The 26581-nt window shown below is 38.7% G+C and overlaps 1 protein-coding gene across 2 annotated transcripts in view; it reads right to left on the bottom strand.

Annotated features, from left to right (window-relative positions):
* The window catches only part of AFG1L (AFG1 like ATPase), a 218417-nt gene that overhangs the window by 154751 nt on the left and 37085 nt on the right, over positions 1-26581 (bottom strand). For both annotated transcript variants that reach the window (XM_080807282.1, XM_080807283.1), the window contains exon 2: positions 23904-24127. In XM_080807282.1, coding sequence (XP_080663408.1) covers positions 23904-24127 — 224 coding nt within the window. The remainder of the gene's footprint in view (positions 1-23903; positions 24128-26581) is intronic.

The raw sequence follows: 26581 nt of genomic DNA on the forward strand, positions 1-26581 counted from the left end.
ATCTAGTGTATTACTCTGTTCTCTTCACCTGTTTGAGCATATTCTTTTTTTTCCTTTTTTTTTGTTAGAGTCTTTTTAAATTTCCATCTTTATACTTACATTCTATCCTTTCAAAGGAATTAATTTTGTTTTTGTGTGTGTATATATATATATGTATATTTTTTCTTTCTTTACAATTTTGGGATGTAGTTTCTTCTAACACACCAAAATATTCTCAGGATATAGTGTATTGCTCTGTTCTGTTCCCCTGATTATACTCCTTTTTTTTTTTTTTTGTCTTTTAATTTTCATTTTTACAGTTACATTCTATTCTTTCAATGTATTTAATTTTATGTTTCTACATACATAATTTTGTCTTTATGATTTTGGGATCTAGTTTTCTAACAAACAGACCAAAATACACACTGGATCAACTGTATTGCTCTGTTCTATTCACCTGTTTGATTATATTCTCTTTTTTTTTTTTAATTTTTTTTTTTTCCAGTTTCAGGTCTCTTCTGATTTCGTGTATATTTCTTTGGGGTCATTGTTGCCATTTTAGTATTTTGTTCTCTTGTTCATCCATTCTTCTCTGGACAGAATGAAAAGTTAGAAAAACTCACCTCAAAAAAAGAGAACAAGAGGCAATACTGACTGCCAGGGACCTAATCAGTATGGATATAAGTAAGATGTCAGAACTAGAGATCAGAATAATGATTACAAAGATACTATATGGGCCTGAAAAGAAGACACTAGAGAATCCCTTTCTGGAGAAATAAAATAACTAAAATCTAACCATGTCAAAATCAAAAAGGCTGTTAATGAGATGTAATAAAAAATGGAGGCTCTTATTGCTAGGATAAATGAGGCAGAAGAGAGAATTAGTGATAAAGAAGAGCAAATGACAGAGAATAAAGAAGCTGAGAAAAAGAAAGATAAACAACTACTGGGTCATGAGGGGAGAATTCAAGAGATAAATGATACCATAAAATGAAACAATATTAGGATAATTGGGATTCCACAAGAAGAGGAAGGGGGGGAAGAAGGTATATTAGAGCAAATTACAGCAGAGAACTTCCCTAATCAGGGGAAGAAAATGGGCTTTCAGGTCCAGGAAGCACAGAGAAGGCCCTTCAAAATCAATAAAAATAGGCTAAAACCTCAACATAGAATAGTGAAACTTGCAAATCTCAGGGACAAAGAGAAAATTCTAAACACAGCTCAGGAACAAGAGGTCCATAACCTCAAGGGCAGAAACATCAGCAGACTTATCCACAGAGACCTGGCAGGCCAGGAAGGATTGGCATGATAATATTCAGAGTGCTAAATGAGAAAAACATGTAGCCAAGAATACTCTATCCAGCAAAGATGTCATTCAAAATAAAAGGAGAAATAAAAAGCTTCCAGGACAAACAAACTAAAAGAATGTGATCCCTGAACCAGTTCTGAAGAAATATTAAAGTAGATCCTTTAAGTGAAGAGAGAGCCCAAAAGTAACAGACCAGAAAGGAACAGAGACAATACATAGAAATAGTGACTTTATGGGTAAAACAACAGCATTAAATTCATATCTTTCAATAGTTACTTTGAATGTAAATGAGCTAAATGCCCCCAATCAAAAGACACAGGTATCAGATTGGATAAAAAAGCAAGACCCATCAATCTGCTGTCTGCAAAAGACTCATTTTAACCCACTGAGCCACCCAGGTGCCCTGCAAAAGACTCATTTTAGATGCAAAGACACTTCCAGATTGAAAGTGAGGGGGTGGAAAAGTCATTTATCATGCTAATGGACAGGAAAAGAAAGCTAGGGTAGCAATCTTTATATTGGACAAGTTAAATTTCAAACCAAAGACTGCAATAAAAGATGAGGAAGGATACTGTATCATAATTAAAGGGTCTATCCAAAAAGATCTAACAATTAGTATTTATGCCCCTAACATGGGAGCAGCCAATTATATAAACCAATTAATAAAAAAATTAAAGAAATACATTGATAATAATACAATAATTGTAGGGGGCATTAACACCCCACTCACAGCAAGGAACAGATTATCTACATAGAAGATCAACAAGGAAACGAGGGCTTTAAATGACTCAGTGGATCAGATGGACTTAACAGATATATTCAGAGCATTTCATCCTAAAGCAGCAGAATACATATGCTTTTTGAGTGCATATGGAACATTCTCCAGAATAGGTCACATACTGGGTCACAAATCAGAGCTCAACCAGTATGAAAAGACTGAGATCATACCATTCATATTTTCAGACCATAATGCTATGAAACTTGAAGTCAACCACAAGAAAAAATTTTGAAGGACCACAAATACATGGAGGTTAAAGAACACCCTACCAAAGAATGAATGGGTCAACCAGAAAATTAAGGAAGAATTTTAAAAATTCATGGAAACAAATGAAAATGAAAACACAACTGTTCAAAACCTTTGGGATGCAGCAAAGGCAGTCCTAAGAGGGAAATACATAACAAGACAAGCCTTTCTCCAGAAACAAAAAAGGTCTCAAATATACACCCTAACCTTACACCTAAAGGAGCTGGAGAAAGAACACCAAATAAAGCCTAAACCAAGCAGAGAGAGTACAGATTAGGGCAGAAATAATAGAAATAGAAACCAAAAGAACAGAGCACATCAACAAAACTAGGAGCCAGTTCTTTTAAAGAATTAGTAAGATTGATAAACCCCTGGTCAGAATTATCAAAAAGAAAAGACAGACTCAAATAAATGAAGGACCCAAATAAATAAAATCATAATTGAAAGAGGAGAGATCACAACCAACACTGAAGAAACACACACAATTATAAGAACATATTATGAGCAACTATATACCAACAAATTAGGCAATCTGGAAGAAATGGATGCATGCCTAGAGACATATAAACTATCAAAACTGAAATAAGAAGAAATAGAAAACCTGAACAGACCAAAAATCAGCAAGAAAATTGAAGCGGTAATCAAAAATCTCCCAACAAACAGGAGTCCAGGGCCGGATGGCTTCCCAGGGGAATTCTACCAAACATTTAAAGAAGAATTAATACCTATTCTTCTGAAGCCATTTCAAACAACAGAAATGGAAGGAGAACTTCCAAACTCATTCTATGAGGCCAGCACTACCTTGATCCCAAAGCCAGACAAAAACCCCTACCAAAAAGGAGAATTACAGGCCAATAACCCTGATGAACATGGATGTCAAAATTCTGACCAAGATACTAGCCAACAGGATTCACCACGACCAAATGGGATTTATTCCTGGGCTGTAAGTGTGGTTCAACATCTGTAAATCAACCAATGTGATACAACACATTAATAAAAGAAAGGACAAGAACCATATGATCCTCTCAATACATGCAGAAAAATCATTTGACAAAGTACAGCATCCTTTTTTTTATTAAAACTCTTCAGAATGTAGGGATAGAAGAAACATACCTCAATATCATAAGAACCATAATATGAAAAGCCTACAGCAAATATCATTCTCAATGGGGAAAAACTGAGAGCTTTTCCCACAAGGTCAGGAACATGGCAGGGATGACCATTCTCACCACTGTTATTCAACACAGTATTAGAAGCCTTAGCCTTAAACAAAAAGAAATAAAAAGGCATCCTAATCAGCAAAGAAGTCAAATTCTCACTCTTCATGATGACATGATACCCTATGTTGAAAACCCACAAGACTCCACCCTGAAATGGCTAGAAATCATAGGATTCAGCAGAATATAAAAACAATACACAGAAATCAGTTGCATTTCTATACACTAACAATGAGGCAGAAGAAAAAGAAATTAAGGAATCAATCCAATTGAGCATTGCATCAAAAACTGTAAGATAGCTAGCAATAAACCTAAGCAAAGAGGCAAAGGATCTGTACTCAGAAAACTACAGAACACTCATGAAAGAAACTAAAGAAGACACAAAGATTGGAAAAACATTCCATGCTCATGGATTAGAAGAACAAATACTGTTAAAATGTCTACGCTACCTAGAGCAAACTACACATTCAATGCAATCCCCATCAAAATACCATCAACTTTTTTCACAGAGCTGGAACAAATAATCCTAAAATTTGTATGGAACCAGAAAAAAACCCAAATAGTCAAAGGAATGTTGAAAGAAAAAAAAAAAAAAAAAAAAAACAAAGCTGGTGGCATCACAGTTCCGGACTTCAAGCTCTATTACAAAGCTGTAATCAAGACAGTACAGTATTGGCACAAAAACAGACACACAGAAGAATAGAGAACCCAGAAATGGACCCTCAATTCTATGGTCAACTAATCTTTCGACAAAGCCGGAAAGAATGTCCAATGGAAAAAAGACAGTCTCTTCAACAAATAGTGTTGGGAGAATTGGACAGCCACATGCAGAAGAATGAAACTGGACCATTTCCTTACACAATACACAAAAATAGACTCAAAATGGATGAAAGACCTAAATGTGAGACAGGAATCCATCACAGTCCTAGAGGAGAACGGAAGCAGCAAACTCTGTGACCTCAGCCATAGCAACTTCTTGCTAGACACGTCTCCAAAGGCAAGGGAAACAAAGGCAAAAACAACCTATTGGGACTTCATCAAGATAAAAAGCTTTTGCACAGCAAAGGAAACAGTCAACAAAACCAAAAGACAATGACAGAATGGCAGAAGATTATTTGCAAATGTCTTATAAGATAAAGGGCTAGTATCCAAGATTTATAAAGAATTGACCAAACTCAACACCCAAAAAACAAATAATCCAGTCAAGAAATGGGCAGAAGACATGAACAGACATTTCTCCAGAGAAGAAATACAAATGGCCAACAGACACATGAAAAAAATGTTCAACGTCACTTGGCATCAGGGAGATATAAATCAAAACCACAATGAGATACCACCTCACACCAGTCAGAATGGCTTAAATTAACCACTCAGGAAATGACAGACATTGGCAAGGATGCAGAGAAAAGGAAACCCTCCTACACTGTTGGTGGTAATGCAAGCTGGTGCAGACACTCTGGAAAACAGTATGGAGGTTCCTCAAAAAGTTGAAAACAGAGCTACCCTACGACCAAGCAATTGCTCTACTAGGATTTACCCCAAAGATACAAATGTAGTGATCCAAAGGGGCACATACACCCCAATGTTCATAGCAGCAATGTCCACAATAGCTAAAATATTGAAAGAGCCCAGATGTCCATCAACAGAGGAAATAGACAAAGACTATGCGGTATATATATATTTATACACACACACACAGACACATACACAGTAATGAGTAATGGAATATTACTCAGCCATCAAAAGAAGTGAAATCTTGCCATTTGCAGTGATGTGGACAGAACTAGATGGAACTAAAGGGTGTTATATTAGCAAAATAAATCAGAGAAAGACAATTAGATGATTTCACTCATATGCGGGATTTAAGAAACAAAACAGAGGATCATAGGGGAAGAGAGAAAAAAATAAAACAAGACAAAATCAGAGAGGGAGATAAACCATAAGAGAACTCTTAATCATAGGAAACAAACTGAGGGTTGCTGGAAGGGAGGGGGGATTACTGAGTGATGAACATCACTGTGATGACCAGTGATGATGGGATTACTGAGTGATGAACATTAAGGAGGGCATGTGATGTAATAAGCACTGGGTATTATTTAAGACTGATGAATCACTGACCTCTACCTCTGAAATTAATAATACATTTTATATTAATTCATGAATTTAGATAATAAAATATACATTTAAAATTTTTTAAACTTGGGGGAAAATGTGGTAATTAACTACTAAATTGCTTTTACGTTTTTGGTGAATTGCTTTCACTTTTGAATCAAGTCTAAAATTATTCTAAAAGTATCTGCATATTTACATTTCAGATGAGTGCTTTTGAAACTGTTGCCAAAAGTATTCCTTTAACCGCTGCAAAGTAAACATTTGTCATCCTCATTCGGAATATTTTGATTTAATCATTTTAACTTATGTTTTATTCCTTATATTAACATTTCAGCATTAAAAAGTAATCCAAGGTGACTCCCATCAAACTCATAAATTGAAACAGCATGTCCTCCACCTTTCTGGGTTACTATCCACCTGCTACTCCAGCATAATTTCCATTAGGACAATTAGATAATAAGGGTGGTGCTTTAAAATAAAAAGAGTTGTTTTCAATTTGTTTAAAATGCAGGAATACCACTTTTCCTGTTTCCCCCCACTCCCCTCATCATTCCATTATTATCTCCAAAAATGATAGAATCAGAGACAATGATTCCAGCTGGAATGCTGAGCATAATTACATCTTTTAAAAACTAGCATTATATCATTCTCAACATAGACCACTTTCTGATAAAAGTAGATCACTTCAGGGTTCTAAGAAGATCTTTAAAAACTAAAAGACTGAACTATATGTTAGTTCTCTTTAAATAAAAATTCTCTTTAAATAAAAATCTTCTTTTAAATAAATGCCTTCAGCTGAATTGCAAAAGAACCTTCATAACCTAAAGTACACCAATTTGTTCAGTTTACTAGTATAATTAAGCCTATTTAAGTATCTAAATAACTAGCAAGAGTGTATAGTGGGTGAGCTTAAAGTTGAACAACTAGCGTACGAAATGGCTCAATTTCTGATTATAACAGAGTTCTGAAGATGCAAATGACTTTTTAATGCCTTACGAATTCAAGCAACAAGCATTTATAAGTGTCTATATGTGCCACTAGGAGACAAATGACAGGAGGCAGTTTCTTCAGCCAATCTTCCATGTTAACTCACTCCTACTGATACTCTGATTCTGGACTGGCTTGGACAAAGTTATACTAGGTGGGATCTATTCCAGTCCACTAGTTCAGATAGATGTCCAAGACATAAGCATAATTCTCAAACCAATCTGGAATTCATAAAAAAAAAAAAAAGTGAAAATATCCCTCATTCTGAACCTGGTTGAGGTTCTGAATTTGAGGAATTAAAGTGACCTTCCAGGTTTCTCCTGGATTATCAAAGAACGGATGCTACAGAGGGAATGAGAAACCAGACACATCCACAGAGAGACAAACGGATAGAGACACCTATAGAGACACCAACACTCTCACACAGACACACAGATAGGCAGATGGCAGAGAGACTGACAGCCTCCAGAGTCAGCAGACATTGTTTTGTGAATCTTCAGGGATGGCTTTGTTATTCATTTTTCATGTATTCTGCAAACTTGGATTGAGGACTGAGCACCTACTTTGTACCCGGCAGTAAGCTGGGCTCTGCAGACCTAAGAGATCCAGAAAACAAAGTATTTCCTAAAGGAGTATGTGGTTACCAGGTGGGCAATAGGAGAAGAATGAGATAAAAGGGTGGAGTGAGGGGTAGCCTTGGCGGACCCAGAGGCAAGAGAAGGTCGTGGTCTTGCCGAGAATCTTCAAGTAGTTTGTCACAGCTGGTGCTTTCATTAACAGCAGAGAACTAAGACAGATGAAGCTGGCAAGAGGCAGGGACCAGGTTCCCAAGGGCCATGTAGAACACACTGAGTTTGTACTTCCTCTTGAAGGTACTGAGAAGTCTTAAACAGGAGAAGAGAACAGTCAGATTATGTGTTAGAATTACGGGTCTTGATACATTGGCGAATACACTGAATGGGAGAAAACTACAGGCAAGGACACCTCCAGTCACATCTGCTCCATGGACAAGGCATTCTGGTTGCCATGTAAAAATGTGGTCCAGGAAGAAATACTTGTGGGGCCATTTGTGTCATTCACCGAGGCAAAGGCAACGGAAGGCAGCCCTGTGGTGGTCTCTGTTGCCATGAAGGAGGTACAGACTGCCTTGGAGCTGTGCTTCAGACTTCTCTTAGAGAAACTGTACCTGGCATGGCAGTGTGGCTTGAAACATGGGTTCAAATCCCAGTACCTCCACATTTCCATAAGAGATGAGGGCACGGGTTGCAATTGCTCAGTTTTGCTTCTACCACCTCTTGTTTCAGAATAAAGGCTTTCACTCAGTTAAAAATATATATATAAAGCAAAATCCATTTACTATTCAACTTAAGAAATTAAATGAAGGCAAATATCTAATTCTTGAAAGGCTTAATATTGTTAAAAGGGAATAACTTCTTAGAGTTATTCTTCAAAGATGATGCCTTCATAGAGAATCTTCTGAAACAGCAAAAGTGAAAGCAACCAGTGAAGAGCTTCAGAGGGACAACTCTGAACTTCAGGCTGAAATAGATTTTGTGGGAAAACAACTGAAATTAAAAGGAAAATCTAAACAATTCAGAATCAGATTAACTATTGATTTTACAGGAACAATGAAATTACTAGAACACAAATCAAAATATCACATCACGCGGCTTTTCCAGTTAGGGTGTGCCCTTCACTAAGAGCTGGCCTTCATCTGCAAAGAGATCTCTCCCACTACTTAGATTCTCACCCTGGCTACCATGCTTTCCTCCTCACTGCTTCCTCCAAACCAAAGGCCTTGTTGCCAGTGCATCTAAGTGAACATTCTTGAAATGGAGACCTCAGTTTTCTTACTCCATGAATACTTTTTTTTCTCTTAAAGATTTTATTTATTTATTTGACAGAGAGAGATCACAAGTAGGCCGAGAGGCAGGCAGAGAGAGAGGAGGAAGCAGGCTCCCTGTCAAGCAGAGAACCCGATGTGGGATTCGATCCCAGGACCCTGAGATCATGACCTGAATCGAAGGCAGAGGCTTAACCCATTGAGCCACCCAGGTACCCTCCATGAATACTTTCTGCCAAAGGATTTTTCTAGCCTACCATCTATCTATCCTGATTTTCCTTTTCTACATGCTCAACTTTCCCCCACAATCCCCACATCCTGAAAATGATAGGATTGCCTTTAGGTTTCATTCAGTCTTCACAAAAATCTACTGAACATTCTGAATCTGAGAAGAAATCTGGGACTTCTTTTTGTCTCTCTTCAAATTTAATTTTGAATTCTCAACCTTAGTTTCAAAAATTGCTATTATTTAATAGCACAAAGGGAAGCTTTATAGAATGGTTCTCAGAAGTCTTTTATAAAGTATTTATTAAACTTATTAAGCATTATTTACATTTTATTCTATGTAGATAGTAAATATTGCATTTAATAGTAATAGTAATACTTAATAATGATTACAAGAATACTACTAAATTTATTTAATACTGAAACAGTCACATGACCAATTCAGGAAGTGGAAACACTTGATATGGTAAAGCCAGTATCATATGCCTACAGCAGTATCTTCATTTATCTTAGTAACACAAATGTGAAAGCAATTTGAATATATTTTTAACTGGCATATTTTTGAACATGTTAAACAAAGTATTTTAAATATAGTAACATTGATCCTTCTCAGGAGTACACAGTTTATATACATAAACTTAAATATATGAATTTGTACCATATATCTTCGTGGGTTTATGCTGTTGATTTTTTTTTAAGTTTTTTTTTAAGGTTTTATTTATTTATTTGCCAGAGAGAGAGAGCACACAAGCAAGGGGAGTGGCAGGCAGAGGGAGAAGTGGGCTTTCCATTGCTAAATTCCCATATGCTGTTGATTTTAATGTACATATCCACGTTTGGAATATGGTCCTTCAAGGGTAAATCAATAGAACTTTGGGGCACCTGAGTGATTCAGTCAGTTAAGTGTCTGCCGTCGGCTCAGGTCATGATCCCAGGGTCCTGGGATCAAGTCCCACATCAGGCTCCCTGCCCAGCGGGAAGCCTGCTTCTCCCTCTCCTTCTGCCTGCCGCCCCCTCTGCTTGTGCCCTCTTTCAAAAATAAATTAAAAAAATTTTTTTAAAAATAGTACTTTGATTCATAAATTTCCTTATAATTGAGTCAGAATTATAAGCCACAAGTGAAGCAATAATATAGAATAAATTTTAAATCCTTTTATTTAGTCAGCTCTCAAAGACTGTTCCCATATGTATTTCATACCCACCTGAATTTTTATTTAATTCACTGAGTTGTAACTGTCTATGATCATTTCTTCTACTGAGCAAGGTATGACTGAAATCAGAAGCCATTACTCTTATTCACATCTGTATCCTTGGCTTCTAGCATGAAGCCCAGCACATCGTGAGGACCAACTCTCTTTTTGTTGAATTGAACTTATATATAACAATTCAGCATCCTCCAAAAAGCAAAGGGATACATTTTCTAGCTAAGAATGATAGAGTTTTCTATAAAACTAAAGATCATCTGCTTTTCCCAGCTATGTAATAGGACTACTTTCCCCAGTGTCCACTGTGGAGATTTATTAATTCTCTTTTAGAAGACAAGAAAACATTTAGCTCATTATTTGTCCAGTACCTGAAATGAGTACATTACTCAAAAAAGACAAAATATTACTGAATGTAAGTTCAGATTAAATCCAACATTAAATGAACACATATCTACACATACAGAGTTCAGAAACATCTGGCATTCATGAAAAAGATTTAAGGTCAAAAAAATTCAGCTTATGAAATTTCAGAAAAAAATTTCCATGGCTGAAAAGTCTAAGGTACTTTCTATGCCTTGCTGAGCTCTGTGCTAATAATTCCCCTTCTTCAGTCTGTTTGTAAGAAACAAATGCTGAACAAGTCTAAATTACATTATCAAGTTGTAATTTCCTCAAAATGACTTCAAACAATCTGTTGAAATAACAATTACACTTAAAAATATTTTTATTATAGAATACAATAAACAGGCTAAATTGGATAGAATATTAAATAACTAGTTACCTACCACCCAACTTTATCAAATCTTTAGATTCTGACATACTTCAAAATTTTAGTAAAACACTAGGTACAGCTGAAGCCTCCCTTTGTGTCCTCTTTCTTCAGCATTAACAATCCTGATTTTGGGGGCACCTGGGTGGCTCAGTGGGTTAAAGCCTCTGCCTTCGGCTCAGGTCATGATCTCAGGGTCCTGGGATCGAGCCCCGCATCGGGCTCTCTGCTCATCGGGGAACCTGCTTCCTCCTCTCTCTCTGCCTGCCTCTCTGACTACTTGTAATCTCTGTCTATAAAATAAATTAAAAGAACATTTTTAAAAAAATCCTGATTTTGAAATCATCCCATGCTATGCAACATTCCATTTCAGCAATACATTCTGATTTATGTACCCATTTTTGTGGCATCTGCTTGTCATGCCCCAAAAACAGACTCTTCATCCATTCTTCTATTTGGTTTTCTTCCTATTTTTGATAGTTCTTCATACATTCTAGAAAACAATACAAAGTCATTTTTGATGCAAATATTTTCTCCCAGTCTGTATTCCGCCTTTTCACTTTTTCTATGACGCTTTTTCTTGGCTAGAAGTTTTAAATTTTAGTAAAACAAAATGCATCCATCTTTACCTTCAGAATTTAGGCTTTCATCACCATTTTTCTCCTTTTCTTCTTTTTCTTTTGCGATAGAGGAAAGACAGCAAGTGAGCGTGCAAGTGGGAGCTGGGGGAGGAGCAGAGGGAGAGGAACAAGCAGACACTGCACTAAGCATGGGGCCCGACACAGGGCTCCATCCCAGGACCCTGAGCTCATGACCTGAGCCGAAACCAAGAGTCAGATGCTTAACTGCCTAAGCCCACCCAGACGTCCCTAGGCTTTCATATCTTATATAAGAAATTCTTCCTTTTCTCTCTCAGGTTCATAAAGATATTCCTCTATATTTTCTCCAAGAAATTTAAGTATAGGACATTAATTCTATGTAATTTAGTTTATGAGAAAAAAGTATTTAATTTTATTTTACTTTTCACATAATCAATCGTCTCATCCTTGTTTATCGACTACACCATCTTTTCCCCCACTCTGATTTTCAGTGCCACTTTGATGGTGTATCAAGTCTTCATGCAAGTTCCAAACTTTCTACTTTGTCTTGTCTGTCTATATAATGGAACACTGAGTGGCTCTGTTGACAAGAGGCAGGAATATATAAAAAGAATATATATATATATATATATATATATACATATACATATATATATGATGGATAGATATAAAAAATATATAAAAAGTGGGGCACCTGGGTGGCTCAGTGGGTTAAAGCCTCTGCCTTCAGCTCAGGTCATGGTCTCGGGGTCCTGGGATCAAGCCCCACATCAGGCTCTCTGCTCACTGGGGAGCCTGCTTCCCCCTCTCTCTCTGCCTGCCTCTCTGCCTACTTATGATCTCTCTCTCTGTCAAATAAACAAATAAAATCTTTAAAAAAAAAAAAGATACATAAAAAGTAATGGGAAATTAGATTGGAAAGCTAGACTAAGACTAAATACAGTTCAAACAGAACCCTGAATATAATTAATAGTTGCCAGCCAGCCTTTAAAATCTGGTCAGACAGCAGTCATCTAGAGCAGGAATCAGCAAATCATGGCCTGTGGACCAAACTCAGCCTGACACCTGTTTTTGTAAATCAATACTTATTGGAGTACATTTACTTATGTACCTCTGTGACTGCTTTGACTACAGTGGTAACACTGAGTAGCAGGACAAAGATCATATGGCCCCCTAAGCCTAGAAGTTTTCCTACATGATCCTGGAAAGAAAATATTTACTAACCCCTGATCTAGAGCTCTGACTATAATCTCAGCACAATACCTCTTCACAGCCTATGTAATTTTGCTTTCATAACCAAAGTAGTCAGCTTTGGCTGATAAAGACAGAAAAAATTCTAATCCTAAACATTATGAAATAGGGCTACAGCCTTTCTTTTAAATTCATTTCAAAGGAGGACACTTGGGTGGCTCAGCTGGTGAAGCAACTAGCTTCAGCTCCGGTCATGATCCCCGAGTCCTGGAATTGAGTCCCGCATCCGGCTCCCAGCTCCACAAGGAGTCTGCTTCTCCCTCTGACCTTCTCCCCTCCCATGCGATGATCTCATGAGAGATCACCCTCTCTCTCTCTCTCACTCAAATAAATGAATAAAATCTTAAAAAAATAAATAAATTCATTTCAAAGGACTTATTAAAGACATTCTCATCTATGTTGATGGCATAATTTAACCTTAGGAATTATGACAAAACGTAAAATGTAATTGAATACATTGGTTAATTATTCTAGAGAGAGAAACAGGCCTATTACACTCTGTTTCTCAAATTTCAGACTTTCAATGAGTCTGGGATGTATTAGTCCTCAAAAAACAAGGTAGTTTCACTCCTGATTTCACTTCTTATAGACAATGCCATCCTCGGGTTAGGATACAATGTTTTTGCTTCAGTTGTCAGAAAAATCTGATAAAAGAGACATTTTTTTAAAAATATTCCTGGTCTTGGGGCACCTGGGTGGCTCAGTGGATTAAAGTCTCTGCCTTCGGCTCAGGTCATGATCCCAGGGTCCTAGGATCGAGCTCCCATCAGGCTCTCTGCTCAGCGGCGAGCCTGCTTCCTCCTCTCTCTCTGCCTGCCTCTCTGCTTACTTGTGATTTCTGTCTGTCAAATAAATAAAGAAAATCTTAAAAAAAAAAAAAAAATTCCTGGTCTTGGGGTGTGCCTGGGTGGCTCAGCTGGTGGAGCATGTAATTCTTGATCTCGGGGTCATGAGTTCAAGCCCCCACACTGGATGTAGACACTTAAATAAATTTTTTAAATTCCTGGTCTTTAATAAAACTGTAGCTATAGATATTGTCCATTTTATAGTCAACGTTGCTTACAATTTTCTAATCGATAAAGGGATCAGGGAAGTTTTACCTCAATCATGCTGCTCAACCTACTTTACCTATAGGAAATGCCAGTTCTAAGAAGTGGAATGGAGAGAATCAGTGCTCAGGCCCTTAGATGGAAGAGAGAAGGAAAGAACTGAGGATAAACAACAAATAGCTTAGTCCTGGGTTAATAATTAAAGACATTTAGACTAGGCCTCCCACATCTCCTAAAAAGCCACAACTAACATTCGAGGTATCCTGTTCATAGCCCCCAGGTGCTAGAAGCCAGAACAGGGAAAGCAAGAAGACCTTAGATTAGCTGACTTTAAAGGCAACATGGTCTTTTCCATGTGACGTACATACTGTTCTTGGGAGGGTAAAGCAGAGGTATCCAAATAAAAGATTAGAGGATGTAAAAGGAAGTTGGAAATAATTTCCCATTAGGGAAAAACTGAAAATTGTTTTGTAGAGAGCAGGAGGAGAAGGAAAGGAATATTATGCCTTCCACTCCTATTCCCGAGTCTCTTGGGCTATGATGTCGCCTCCCAAGAGATGGAAAAACCTGGCTGCCTGTATAGCCTGATTAATGGAAACAGAGACTTGCAGAGTAGCTCCACACTCTAATTCTCTCCCTCCCTGACTCTAGGAATGCTTGATTTGGCTGTGTAAAAGTAATTCTAATTATAGTGATTTACATGAACTACTTACCATTTATGCCTAATTATCTCACAGCACAATAACAATTATGCATACATTACATGTGTCAGATTAACCTGGTTGTAAGTTTTATTTGATAACAAAGGTAAAGTGTTCATAAATGCTCATTCCTTATAGTTTTTGCCTCTAAAGCATGGTCATCTGCTCATAACTCTTTCAAATTTTTATTAGAGGGAACACTGTTATACAGATAGGTAAAAGCAGCCTCATAGACTGGTACCAGTTTTATTCTCATCAATAATTCAGACATGTTATAAAGGTGCATTTTATTTTAATATTATACCTTAGCCTTACAGCAAACTCCTTAGGAATACAATGGGAAAAAAAAAAAAAGAATATTCACTATAATGAATGTTTAAATACCTGCATTAAAAACAAATGCACAGGGGCACCTGGGTGGCTCAGTGGGTTAAAGCCTCTGCCTTCGGCTCAGGTCATGATCCCAGGGTCCTGGGATCGAGCCCCATATCGGGCTCTCTGCTCAGCAGGAAGCCTGCTTCCTCCTCTCTCTCTGCCTGCCTCTCTGCCTGCTTGTGCTCTCTGTCTGTCAAATAAATAAATAAAATCTTTAAAAAAAAAAAATAAATAAATAAAAATAAATAAATAAAAACAAATGCACAGGGGCGCCTGGGTGGCTCAGTGGGTTAAAGCCTCTGCCTTCGGCTCCGGTCATGATCCCAGGGTCCTGGGATCGAGCCCCACATCGGGCTTTCTGCTCTGCGGGGAGCCTGCTTCCTCCTCTCTCTCTCTGCCTGCCTCTCTGCCTACTTGTGATCTCTGTCCGTCAAATTAACAAATAAAATCTTTAAAAAAAACAAATGCATAAGGGGCCCCTGGGTGGCTCAGTATGTTAAGCACCTGACTCTTGGTTTCTGCTCCAGGTTGAAACTGAGCCCTACACTGGGCTCCATACTTAGTAGATAGTCTGCTTAAGATTCTCTCTCTTCATTCTCTGCCCTTCCCACTTGGGTGTGCGCTTGCTCTTTCTCTCTCTCTCTAATAAATATTTTTTTTAAAAATGCCCAAGGGCCCCTAAATGGCTCAGCCAGTAGAATGTGCAACTCTTGATCTCAGAGTCATGAGTTCGAGCTCCATGGTGAGCATAAACCATACATTAAAAGAAACACACACACACAAATGCCCATATTCCTAAGTGAAATACGTCAGACAAATAAAGACAAATGCTGTATTTTCTCACTTATATGCAGAATTCTGAAAAAGCCAAATTTGTAGAATGGTGATTACTGCAGCTGGGGGTAATGACAAGATATTGGTCAAAGAATACAAACTGCCAACTATAGGATAAATAAGTTCTGGGGATCTAATGCACAGCATGAAGACTAAAATTAACCATATTGTGGGGCACCTGGGTGGCTCAGTCAGTTAAGTGGCTGCCTTCAGCAAAGGTCATGATCTCCGGGTTCTGGGATCAAGTCCCACATCAGGGTTCCTGCTAAGTGGGGAGTCTGTTTCTCTCTGTCCCTCTGCTCCTTCCCCCAATGTTCATTCTAATAAATAAGTAAAATCTTTTTTAAAATAAATAAATAAAATTAACAATACTATATTATAAACAGTATGGAGGTTCCCCAAAAAGTTAAAAATAGAGGTACCTTATGACCCTTCAATTGCACTATTAGGTATTTATCCAAAGGTTACAAACACAGTAATTCAAAAAGGCACATGAACTCCAATGTTTATTGCCCAAATGTCAACAATAGCCAAACTATGGAAAGAGCCCAGATGTTCATCAACAGATGAATAAAGAAGATGTGATATATATACACAATGGAATATTAGTCAGTCATCAAAAAGAATGAAATCTTGCCATTTGCAATGATACGGATGGAATTAGATGGTATTATGCTAAGTGAAACAAGTCAGTCAGAGAGAGACAATTATCACATGATTTCATTCATATGTGGAACTTAAGAAGTAAAACTGATGAACATAGGGGGAAGGAAAGGAAAAATAAGATGGAAATGGAGCGGGAGACAAACCATAAGAGACTCTTAATCACAGGAAACAAAGTGAGGGTTGCTGGAGGGGAGAAGGGTGGAAGTACGGGGTAACTGGGGGATGGGCATAAAGGAGGGCACTTGATGGAATGAGCACTGGGTGTTATATGCAACTGATGAATCATTAAATTCTACCTCTGAAACTAATACACTCTATGTTAATTAAATTGAATTTTTTTAAAAAATTTGTAAATACTGTATTATATACTCAAGAGAAGTTAAAATAGTAGATCATAAATGTTTTCACCACAAAAAAAAAATGGTAATTTTGTGAGAGGATAGAGATATTAACTAACCTTATTGTGGCAATCATTTTGCAATACATGAGTATCATATTATCATATTGTATCCCTAGATCTATAATTTCTCAATAATCTTAGAGAAAAAAATAAAATCATAGGGGCGCCTGGGTGGCTCAGTGGGTTAAAGCCTCTGCCTTCGGCTCAGGTCATGATCCCAGAGTCCTGGGATCGAGCCCCGCATCGGGCTCTCTACTCAGCAGGAAGCCTGCTTCCTCCTCTCTCTCTCTCTGCCTGCCTCTCTGCCTACTTGTAATCTCTGTCTGTCAAATAAATAAATAAATAAATCTTTAAAAAATAATAATAATAAAATAAAATAAAATCATAAATCTTACTTTCCAAAATCAACAAATCTAAAAATAAAGTTCTCCTTTCACTAAAAAAAAAAACCTAGTAGCCCAAGTTTTCCTTCTCTGATACTTGGCATATCAGTGTTTACTTTTAGAAGAAATAGGTCTCACAATTACATGGTCAATTAATCTTTGACAAAGCTGGAAAGAATATCCAGTCTCTTTTAAAGACAGTCTCTTCAACAAATGGTTTTGTGAAAACTGGACAGCTACATGCAAAAGAATGAAACTGGACCACTTTCTTATACCATAAACAAAAATAAATTCAAAATGGATGAAAGACCTAAATGTGAGACAGGAAACCATTAAAATCCTAGAGTGGAACACAGGTAGTAAACTCTTTGACATCAACCATAGCAACTTCTTACTAGATAGTCTCCTAAGGTAAGGGAAACAAAAGCAAAGATAAAGTATTAGGACTTAATCAAAATAAAAAGCTTCTGCACAGTGAAAAAAACAATCAACAAAGCCAAAAGACAACCTACAGGATGGGAGAAGATATTTGCGAAGGACATATCCAATAAAGGGTTGGTATCCAAAGTACATGAAGAACTTATCAAACAACACCCAAAATACAAATAATACAGTTTAAAAAAAAATGGTCAAAAGACATGAACAGACATTATTTCCAAAGAAGACAACAAGATAGCCAACAGACACATGAAAAGATCCTTGGGGCGCCTGGGTGGCTCAGAGGGTTAAAGCCTCTGCCTTCAGCTCAGGTCATGATCCTAGGGTCCTGGGATCGGGCTCTCTGCTCCCCAGGGAGCCTGCTTCCTCCTCTCTCTCTGCCTGCCTCTCTGCCTGCTTGTGATCTCTGTCTGTCAAATTAAAAAAAAAAAAAAAAAAAAAAAGATCCTCAACATCACTCATCATTAGGGAAATACAAATCAACACTACAATGAGACATGACCTCACATTTGTCAGAATGGCTAAAATTAACAACACAGGAAACAACAGGGGTTGGTAAGGATGTGGAGAGAGAGGAACCCTCTTGCACTATGGGTGGGAATGCAAGCTGGTGCAACCATTCTGGAAAACAGTATGGAGGTACCTCAAAAAGTTAAAAAAGGAACTACCATATGATCCAGCAAAGCTCTATTAGGTATTTACCCAACAATACTAAGCCAAAGGGATACATGCACTCTGATGTCTACAGCAACATTATCAACAACAGCCAAATTATGGAAAGAGTCAAATGTCCATCAACTGACAAACACGTAAAGAACAGTGATATGTACACACAAACACACACATACACACACACAATGGAATATCACTCAGCCATAAAAAAAAAAAAAGAAATCTTGCATTTGCAACAATGTGGATGGAACTAGAGACTATAGCGCTAAGCAAAATAAGTCAGAGAAAGACAAATACCATATGATTTCACTCATATGCGGAATTTAAGAAACAAAACAAAAGAACATGGGGGAATGGCAAACCAAGAAATAGACTCTTAACTATAGAGAATAATCTGATGGTTACTAGAGGGGAGGGAGGGGGGTGATGAGTTAAACCGGAGATGAGGATTAAGGAAGGCATGTGTTGGGATACCTGAGGGGCTCAGGCAGTTAAGCATCTGCCTTCAGCTCAGGCTATGTCCCAGCCAGGGTCCTGGATCAAGTCCCACACAGGATCCCTGCTCAGCAAGGAGCTTGCTTCTCCCTCTGCCTGCCGTTCCCCTACTTGTGCTCTGTCTCTGACAAATAAATAAAATTAAAAAAAAAAAAAAAAGGAGGGGGTGTTGTGATGAGCACCAGATACTACATGTTAAGTGTTGAATCACTAAATTCTACACCTGTAACTAATATTACACTGTATGTTAACTAACTAGAATTTAAATAAAAACTTGGAGAAAAAAAAAAGAAATAGGTATGTGGCATTTTTACAGTCTTCAAAAACTAAAGCTTTTAGGCAGACAGTCTCTGCTTTGCTATGCTGCCCGCCACTCCTTTGCAATGTACTCAGTAAACTTTGATCTTCTTTGTTCTGCTCAGGTGACGTCTTTCACCGCCCACACTGCCGGTTTCCACCTGATCAGCTGCCCCATATTTGGGGGCTCCCATCTGACTGGGAGAGACACCGTATCAGGTGGCCCATATGGGAGACTTTGTGCCCCCACCCCCTGGCCAAGGTTACTCCTGAATGAGGATCCAAAGCCCCAGGGGGAAACAGCTACACTGCCCTTGCCCAAAAAGATGAAGGGTTTCCCCTCTTGCTCTTGAGAGGGATTCTTCCTTCCCTCTCCTTTCTCTTTCCCGCCTTCCAGCAATCTAACCAGAGTACTCTTCAGACAACTGAAGGGCTCCGGCCACAGGGTGGCTCCCTGGTGTGATCTGAAGGTCTGAGGGCAAACAGGTCAGACTGCCCATGCCTGTGAGGGCAAAGGACTCCTTTCCTCACCTCTATTCAATAAACTTCTATCTCCATAAAAAACAAACAAAAACTAAAGCATTTATATATGTTTTGCTCAGATTCTATCAGATGTGTGGGTCTTTTTCAATGTTAAAGATTTGGCAAGCTTAAGAAACTACAGGACAAATACTACCACAAAGAAATGCTGATCTATCTACAAAAGACTTAGTCACATATGCATTAAGATCAAACAAACATAAGCTTTCATTAGACACATTTAAAACTACCTGAGATGTCAAATCTCTTATTTATATAAGACTACAACTACACATTAAAACCAGGGGCTCTAGGTAGTAAATATTACATTTACTTACTTACTTACAAATCAAAGAAGGAAGTATGGGAGATTACCCCTGAGAAGAGCCAAACGATTATTTTAAAGAAAAAAAAAATGTTGTTGAATTGGCAACCAGATACATTAATGACTAAAGGATACTTTTCACTGGTTATAAGTTCACCAATCACAGGAAGATGAGCCCTAGGGATGATAGAGTGGGGAGGAGGGGAAAAGGACAGTATTTCTAAAAGGGAGAGGATCAGAAAGAGAACGAAATAGAAAACTTGTGAAAGCAATTTCACTCTCAGATAACCAAAAACCCAGTTAAGTAAAACATCCTGCTTCCTGGCTATGACGCAGAAGCAAGCCAATATTTTATTTGGAAGACCATCTGTATTACAAACTATAATTAGGGACACAGTACATAAGCAGTCTACGTTTTCCAAACTTCTGTTCTTTACTCGCCTATAAACTTTTGGAAATAGTGTTTGACAAAGAAGAGGTGGCCGTCAAAAGGGATAACTCCTTTTTAGTTCCTATAACCATGACGCTGGGCTGGCCTGTCTTAGCGGCCACCACACTCACAGTCTACTTCTGGGGGAACCACCATAATCATGGGAGCCCTGAATGGTACCTTGGGCAGAGATCTATCTTTACACTGGCTAATAGCCTCCAAAAAACCTGGTATGAAGCTCTGCCCAAACAGGGATAAAGCGACTGGGTTTCCCATCAGGGAATTGAAACCACAGATACAGAAAAAGAATAGATTGGTAGAACAAACGGAAGTAGAAACAGACACAGAGGAAGGAACAACAGAGTAAGCAAATTACACGAACAGAAGAGCACTGGAGCAAGAATCAGCAGGTGCCTGTGACTCCTGACAGTCAAGTCATCAATGTTCTCAGAACAACTGAAGCAGAGCCTCAGGCTCTGGCCCTGGGAGACCTGGCTGTGTAAGGGAGAAGCCCTTCACTGTTATTTGCATATGTGGTCTATTTTAAATCTCCATTTCTTTCTGTAACCTAGATGAATCCTAGTCCATTGAACCAAAAGATGTTAATGCAATGACAGCATTTTTCTTTCTATAAAAATAAAACTATGTAAGTATACTCTAACATGCTTCTTAAAAAGTAAAATAACTTCGATTAGAGTTTTTAAATCAAGCACTACTGACATGTTATATATTACCTTTCCTCTAAAGACCTCATAATAATAGGATATTTGTATGTGGGGGAGGATGGTTGGCCAGTCAATTAAAGGAAAACCAGATTCTTTTTTTCTTTTTTTGTTTTTTATTACGTTATGTTGGTCACCATACAGTACATTGTTAATTTCTGATGTAGTGTTCCATGATTCATTGCTTCCGTGTAACACCCAGTGCTCCATGTGGAAAACTAGTTACTTTGGTTGAACCATAGTCTAACTCTTCTTACTATTAATACCCCTCATAACTTGAAGAAGACACCGCTGACGACAGTGGCTTCTACAATGGGATAAGGAATGGGAGTTTTCGAAATGGATAAAAAACCTCAACATGAGGCAGGAATCCATCAGAATCCTACAGGAGAACGTAGGAGAACATTGGCCACAGCAACTTCTTTCAAGACATGTCTCCAAAGGCAAAGGAAACAAAGCGAAAATGAACTTTTGGGACTTCATCAAGATCAAAAGCTTCTGCACAGCAAAGGAAACAGTCAACAAAACAAAGAGGCAACCCACGGAATCGGAGAAGATATTCACAAATAACACTACAGACAGGACTGATATCCAAGATCTATAAGGAACTCCCCAAACTCAACACACACAAAACAAATAATCATGTCAAAAAAAAGAAGACATGAACAGACAATTTTCCAAAGAAGACATACAAATGGCTAACAGATACATGAAAAAATGTTCATCATCGCTAGCCATCAGAGAGATTCAAATTAAAACCACACTGAGATACCACCTCACACCAGTTAGAATGGCCAAAATTAACAAGAGAGTAAACAACACGTGTTGGAGGGGATGTGGAGAAAGGGGAATCCTCTTACACTGTTGGTGGGAATGCAAGTTGGTGTAGCCACTTTGGAAAATAGTGGGAGATTCCTTAAGAAATTAAAAATAGAGCTACCCTATGACCCTGCAATTGTACTACTGGGTATTTACCCCAAAGATATAGATGTAGTTAAAAGAAGGGCCATCTGTACCCCAATGTTCATAGCAGCAATGGCCACAGTCGCCAAACTGTGGAAGGAACCAAGATGCCCTTCTATGGACAAATGGATAAAGAAGATATGGTCCATATATACAGTGGAGTATTATGCCTCCATCAAAAAGGATGAATACCCAACTTTTGTATCAATATGGACGGGACTGGAAGAGATTATGCTGTGTGAAATAAGTCAAGCAGAGAGAGTCAATTACCATGGGTTTCACTTATTTGTGGAGCATAAGGAATATCACGGAGGACATGGGAAGATGGAGAGGAGAAGGGAGTTGGGGAAAACTGGAGGGGGAGACAGACGAACCATGAGAGACTGTGGACTCTGAGGAACTAACTGAGGGTTTTGGAGGGGAGAAGGGTGGGAGGTTGGGTGAGCCTGGTGGTGGGTATTGTGGAGGGCATGTATTGCATGGAGCACTGGGTGTGATGCATAAACAATGAATTCTGGAACACTGAAAAGAAATTTAAAAAATAAATAAAGATTAAAAAAAAAAGGAATAGTTTTCCTGTTGTCTCAGAATTTCAGTAAAAGCTCAAAGCTAAGAATAAGGAGAAACAAGTTCCCCTACATTCTAAAAAGAGGTATTAGTCATATCCACGCAGGAATTACTTTAAGAAAAAAAGAGAAAAAGAAGCAAAAACAGCCCTAAAACCAAAGTAGAACTGAAGAAAATGAATAAAGGTAGACAGCTGTTAGCTAAGTAAGGAATGTGGTAGCATCTCCCCCACATAAACCTCAAGCCAAAAGCAGGTGGTCCCCAAGGGAAGCATCCAAAGAGATTAGGATTGAGTGTATGATGAGATGGGCATCCCCCTCTCCAGCAGGATGCTTGTTTAGGTGAGGAAATCCACACGCAGTTACCAAAGCAGACTATGGAAGTTTCCATGGAAGAACTTGTTGTAGGTCTCCATGAGCTAACTGAAGCTGGAACAGGGATTGGAAATAGAAGATGCTGTGCTGTGTGTTATGCTTCCTGTGGTCTAAGTAGACACCATGAAAGGTGTACTGGGTAGAGCTGCCCTGACAGGAGCCCAGCCAAGAAGGTTAAGTGCAAAGGCAAGGGCTACCGGCAGAATGCCGTGGAGCAAGGGGCTCAAGCAGAGTCATAAGAGGTCCAAAAGTAGAGTGGTGGGGAGGTCCCCATGGGAGCGCAGAAGAACCCACCAGTGAGCCCCTCAACAAAGTGCTAGCATGTCAGTGTCACACAAAAGGCCCTTAACTGTTCACTTAAGAATTTGCTGTTTTGCTGTAATCTTCCATCCTCTCATCCTGACCCTAGAGAAGCCAGGCAAGCAGTCACAGGAGGAGGAGGGAAAGGGGAAGAACTAATCACCCCACCTTCTGCACTGCTGATCCTGGGACAGGCCTGAGCTAGAGGGAGGGGGAATTTTTAAATTGTACAGTCTTCACTTAGACTAGATGGCGTCATACCTAAATATGAAGGTATATGCATCTCCCCCAAAGGTAAAAGAAAGCCTTGGAGCATTAAGAGGTCAGGAATGGGGATCTAACAGAGCTTGTTTAAAGGAACTAGTGAGGGACGACTGGGTGGCTCAGTTGGTTAAGCGGCTGCCTTCGGCTCAGGTCATGATCCCAGCATCCTGGGATCGAGTCCCACATCAGGCTCCTTGCTCGGCGGGGAGCCTGCTTCTCCCTCTGCCTCTGCTGCCACTCTGCCTGCCTGTGCTCTCTCTCTCTCTCTCTGACAAATAAATAAATAAAATCTTAAAAAATTAATAATAAAGGAACTGGTGAGAAGGGTGCCTGGGTGGCTCGTTGGTTAGGTGCCTGCCTTCAGCTCAGGTCATGATCTCAGGGTCCTGGGATCGAGCCCTGCATCGGGCTCCCTGCTCAGCTTCTTCTGCCTCTTTCTCTCCCACCCACTCATGCTCTAATAAGTAAATTAAATCTTAAGGAAAAAAAAAAAAAGGAACCTGTGAGAAATTTTAAGCAGTTTCATGATTGTACTGACTACATTATTTAATCTATTTTATAAAATGCTTACTTTTAACTGTTCCTTCTTTAATATCACACAAAACTCACCTTTGAAAAAAGGCCTCCTGCCTCTATCCTGTATCCTTTGAGGTCCTCCTGTAGTTTCTGCAAACACTGTATGACTCTTCTTTGATGCTTATCCTCCTTTAGCTCATGAGCTTTGATCAGAAAGTCATAGTGGTCCAGTGGGCCATGGCAAACAGCCAAAGCTTTTGAATAAACCTCTGTAGCCGCAATCGGAGATGTAATCTCAGGTGTCTGAACTGTATAGGCTATAAATAAAAATATACATAAAATTTTAGACTCCCTTAAATGAAGAGATTGCATAGAACTCCGTAAGTTTCTTATTGGTCACATTAAAACCTTTCATTTTCAAGTATATATATGTGAACAGTTATTGTAAATCTCATTCTGATAAAAATAGAACACATTTTGGGGCACCTGGTGGGCTCAGTCGGTGGAGGGTGAGCCTCTTGATATCCGTGTCATGAGTTCAAGCCCCACCTTAGGCATTGAAACTACTTAAAAAAATAAAAAAGATAAAACACGTTTTGTTCAATGAATATAATCACCTCATTCTAATAAAAGAGTAAATCTCAAACCCTTAAGCTATCATTGTAACTCCACTTCTAGAAAACCTAACCTGCCATAGAATGCTTTGCCTCCACTCCATTAAATGGGCCACCCGCATTCATCAGATCCTTCCCCCACAGCAGGGCTAGCACCTTTGAGTTAAGCCTAATTCTGGTTCTTAAGTATCAAGGCAGAGACAGTTAGTCACAAAGGGTTTTCTATTGCCCCTGTATTCCCTGTCGGAAACCATACAGCATTCCGATATTATACTGATTTCAATGCTTGTAAGATTCCTTTCCTTTTCCATAACTTTTAAGTTGAACACAAAGAGTTGAAACACAACAGAGTGTCTGTTTCAAAGCAGTGAGATTTTCTGATCCTTTTTTTAGCCTCTCCTGGGAGAGAAATGATTGGCCATGGCAAGATCAATCATAACTCTATTCCTTATCTGGGCCAGGTACAATGAGCAAGTAACTCCCATTCTATTTTTATTTTTTCTTTTATGTAAGTGTAATTGATATACAATGTTCTATTAGTTTCCAGTGGACAACACAGTGATTCAACAATTCTATACCTTACACCACTCTCACCACAGGAAGTGCAGTTACCACGTGCCACCATATAAAGTTGTTATATTATTGACTATCTCTCTCTGTAGTTTTAAGAAGCAACAATAAATAGCAGCAAACTGGCATTTTTTTAGACAGGTCTGGCGCCCTTCTTTGAATCAAAGATTTTGCAAAGATACATTGCCAGTATTAACCTTGTTTCACTGAATACCGTGTTTCTGTTGTTTCAGTAATATGAAAATCACATACCCTAGGGGGAAAATTAACAGTTAATGTTATTTCCATCTTTTTCCCAAGAAAGGAAAGAAAATCCTAAATAAACCATGAGTGTTGGGGAGAGGGCAGGGCTGTCTTCTAACAGCTATGCTTCCTTTCTGAATAGTCTTAGCTGGGTACAAGGCTGCCCAGTTAAATAACCCATTTCTGGCCTCTCCAGCAGCCAGGCAGAGCCCTATGACCAGTTCTAACCAATGGGATGTGAGCAGAAACATGTGCAGCTCCGGTACATGCCCTTAAAGAAAAAGGCATGCCTTCCTCCCCACCCTCCCCTTCTTCTAGTTGGAATGTAAGTGTGACGCCTGCAGCTGGAAGAGCCAGCCTGGCAAGGAGAGGCCCAAAGAATGCTGAGCAAAGCAGAGCAAAGTTCTCCAACGATGCTGAGCTGCCAAACCAGCCCTGGGCCACCTACCGGATTTTTACATAAATGAATAAACTTCAACCAGGTTCTCAGCCAATCATCCACTGATACTACTCACTTTGTAGAGCAAATCTCTAATCCATCCCCTCCCACCCTTCCTCATGCTAACCACCCTAGCTGGGGGCTCTCATGATCTCTGGCTTGGCCTCCCTGCCTCTGATCACCTCCACTGCCCCAAATTTACCACTAACGATCTGGAAAATAACTTCCATCAACTACACAGATGATGTTGCTAAAATCTAAACTGGGATTTTATTAATATTTTTCTTAAAATTCATCTCATTGTTTAAAGGAGTGGTTTTCAAACATCAAACATAATTCTAACAGCAGCACCTTTTTTTTTTTTCTTTTCTTTTTCTTTTTTTAATACACAAAACCTTCCATGCAATCCTGAATTTATTAAAGAGAAAAACGGGAGAGGGGGCACAAAATTCCACGCTCTGCACATCTCCCTCATTTCTACAACTGTACCACCCCCACTTCCAAAGAAGCCCCTGAAGCCCCATTCCCACTCAAAAGAAGCACATTAAGTACAAACAGTGTACAGAAAAGAGTTAGCACAGCAGGCCTCAGATTACTGTCCTTAGAAGGGTTTGCTTGCAAGGTGGGCTCTTGGCTGGGAACCTGGATTCCAAGAGGGTTCCCACCAATCCCAGAAAGAGTGACTTACTGTGCCTACACTGTTTGTACCATGTACAAGTGGGATTTTATTAATATTTTTCTTAAAATTCATCTCATTGTTTAAAGGAGTGGTTTTCAAACATCAAACATAATTTTAACAGCAGCATCTTTTTTTTCTTTTTCTTTCTTTTTTTTTTTTAATACACAAAACCTTCCATGCAATCCTGAATTTATTAAAGAGAAAAATAGTTTATGTGGTTTATGAA

Source organism: Martes martes, assembly GCF_963455335.1.
Source record: "Martes martes genome assembly, chromosome: 6".
Classification (NCBI taxonomy): Eukaryota; Metazoa; Chordata; class Mammalia; order Carnivora; family Mustelidae; genus Martes; species Martes martes.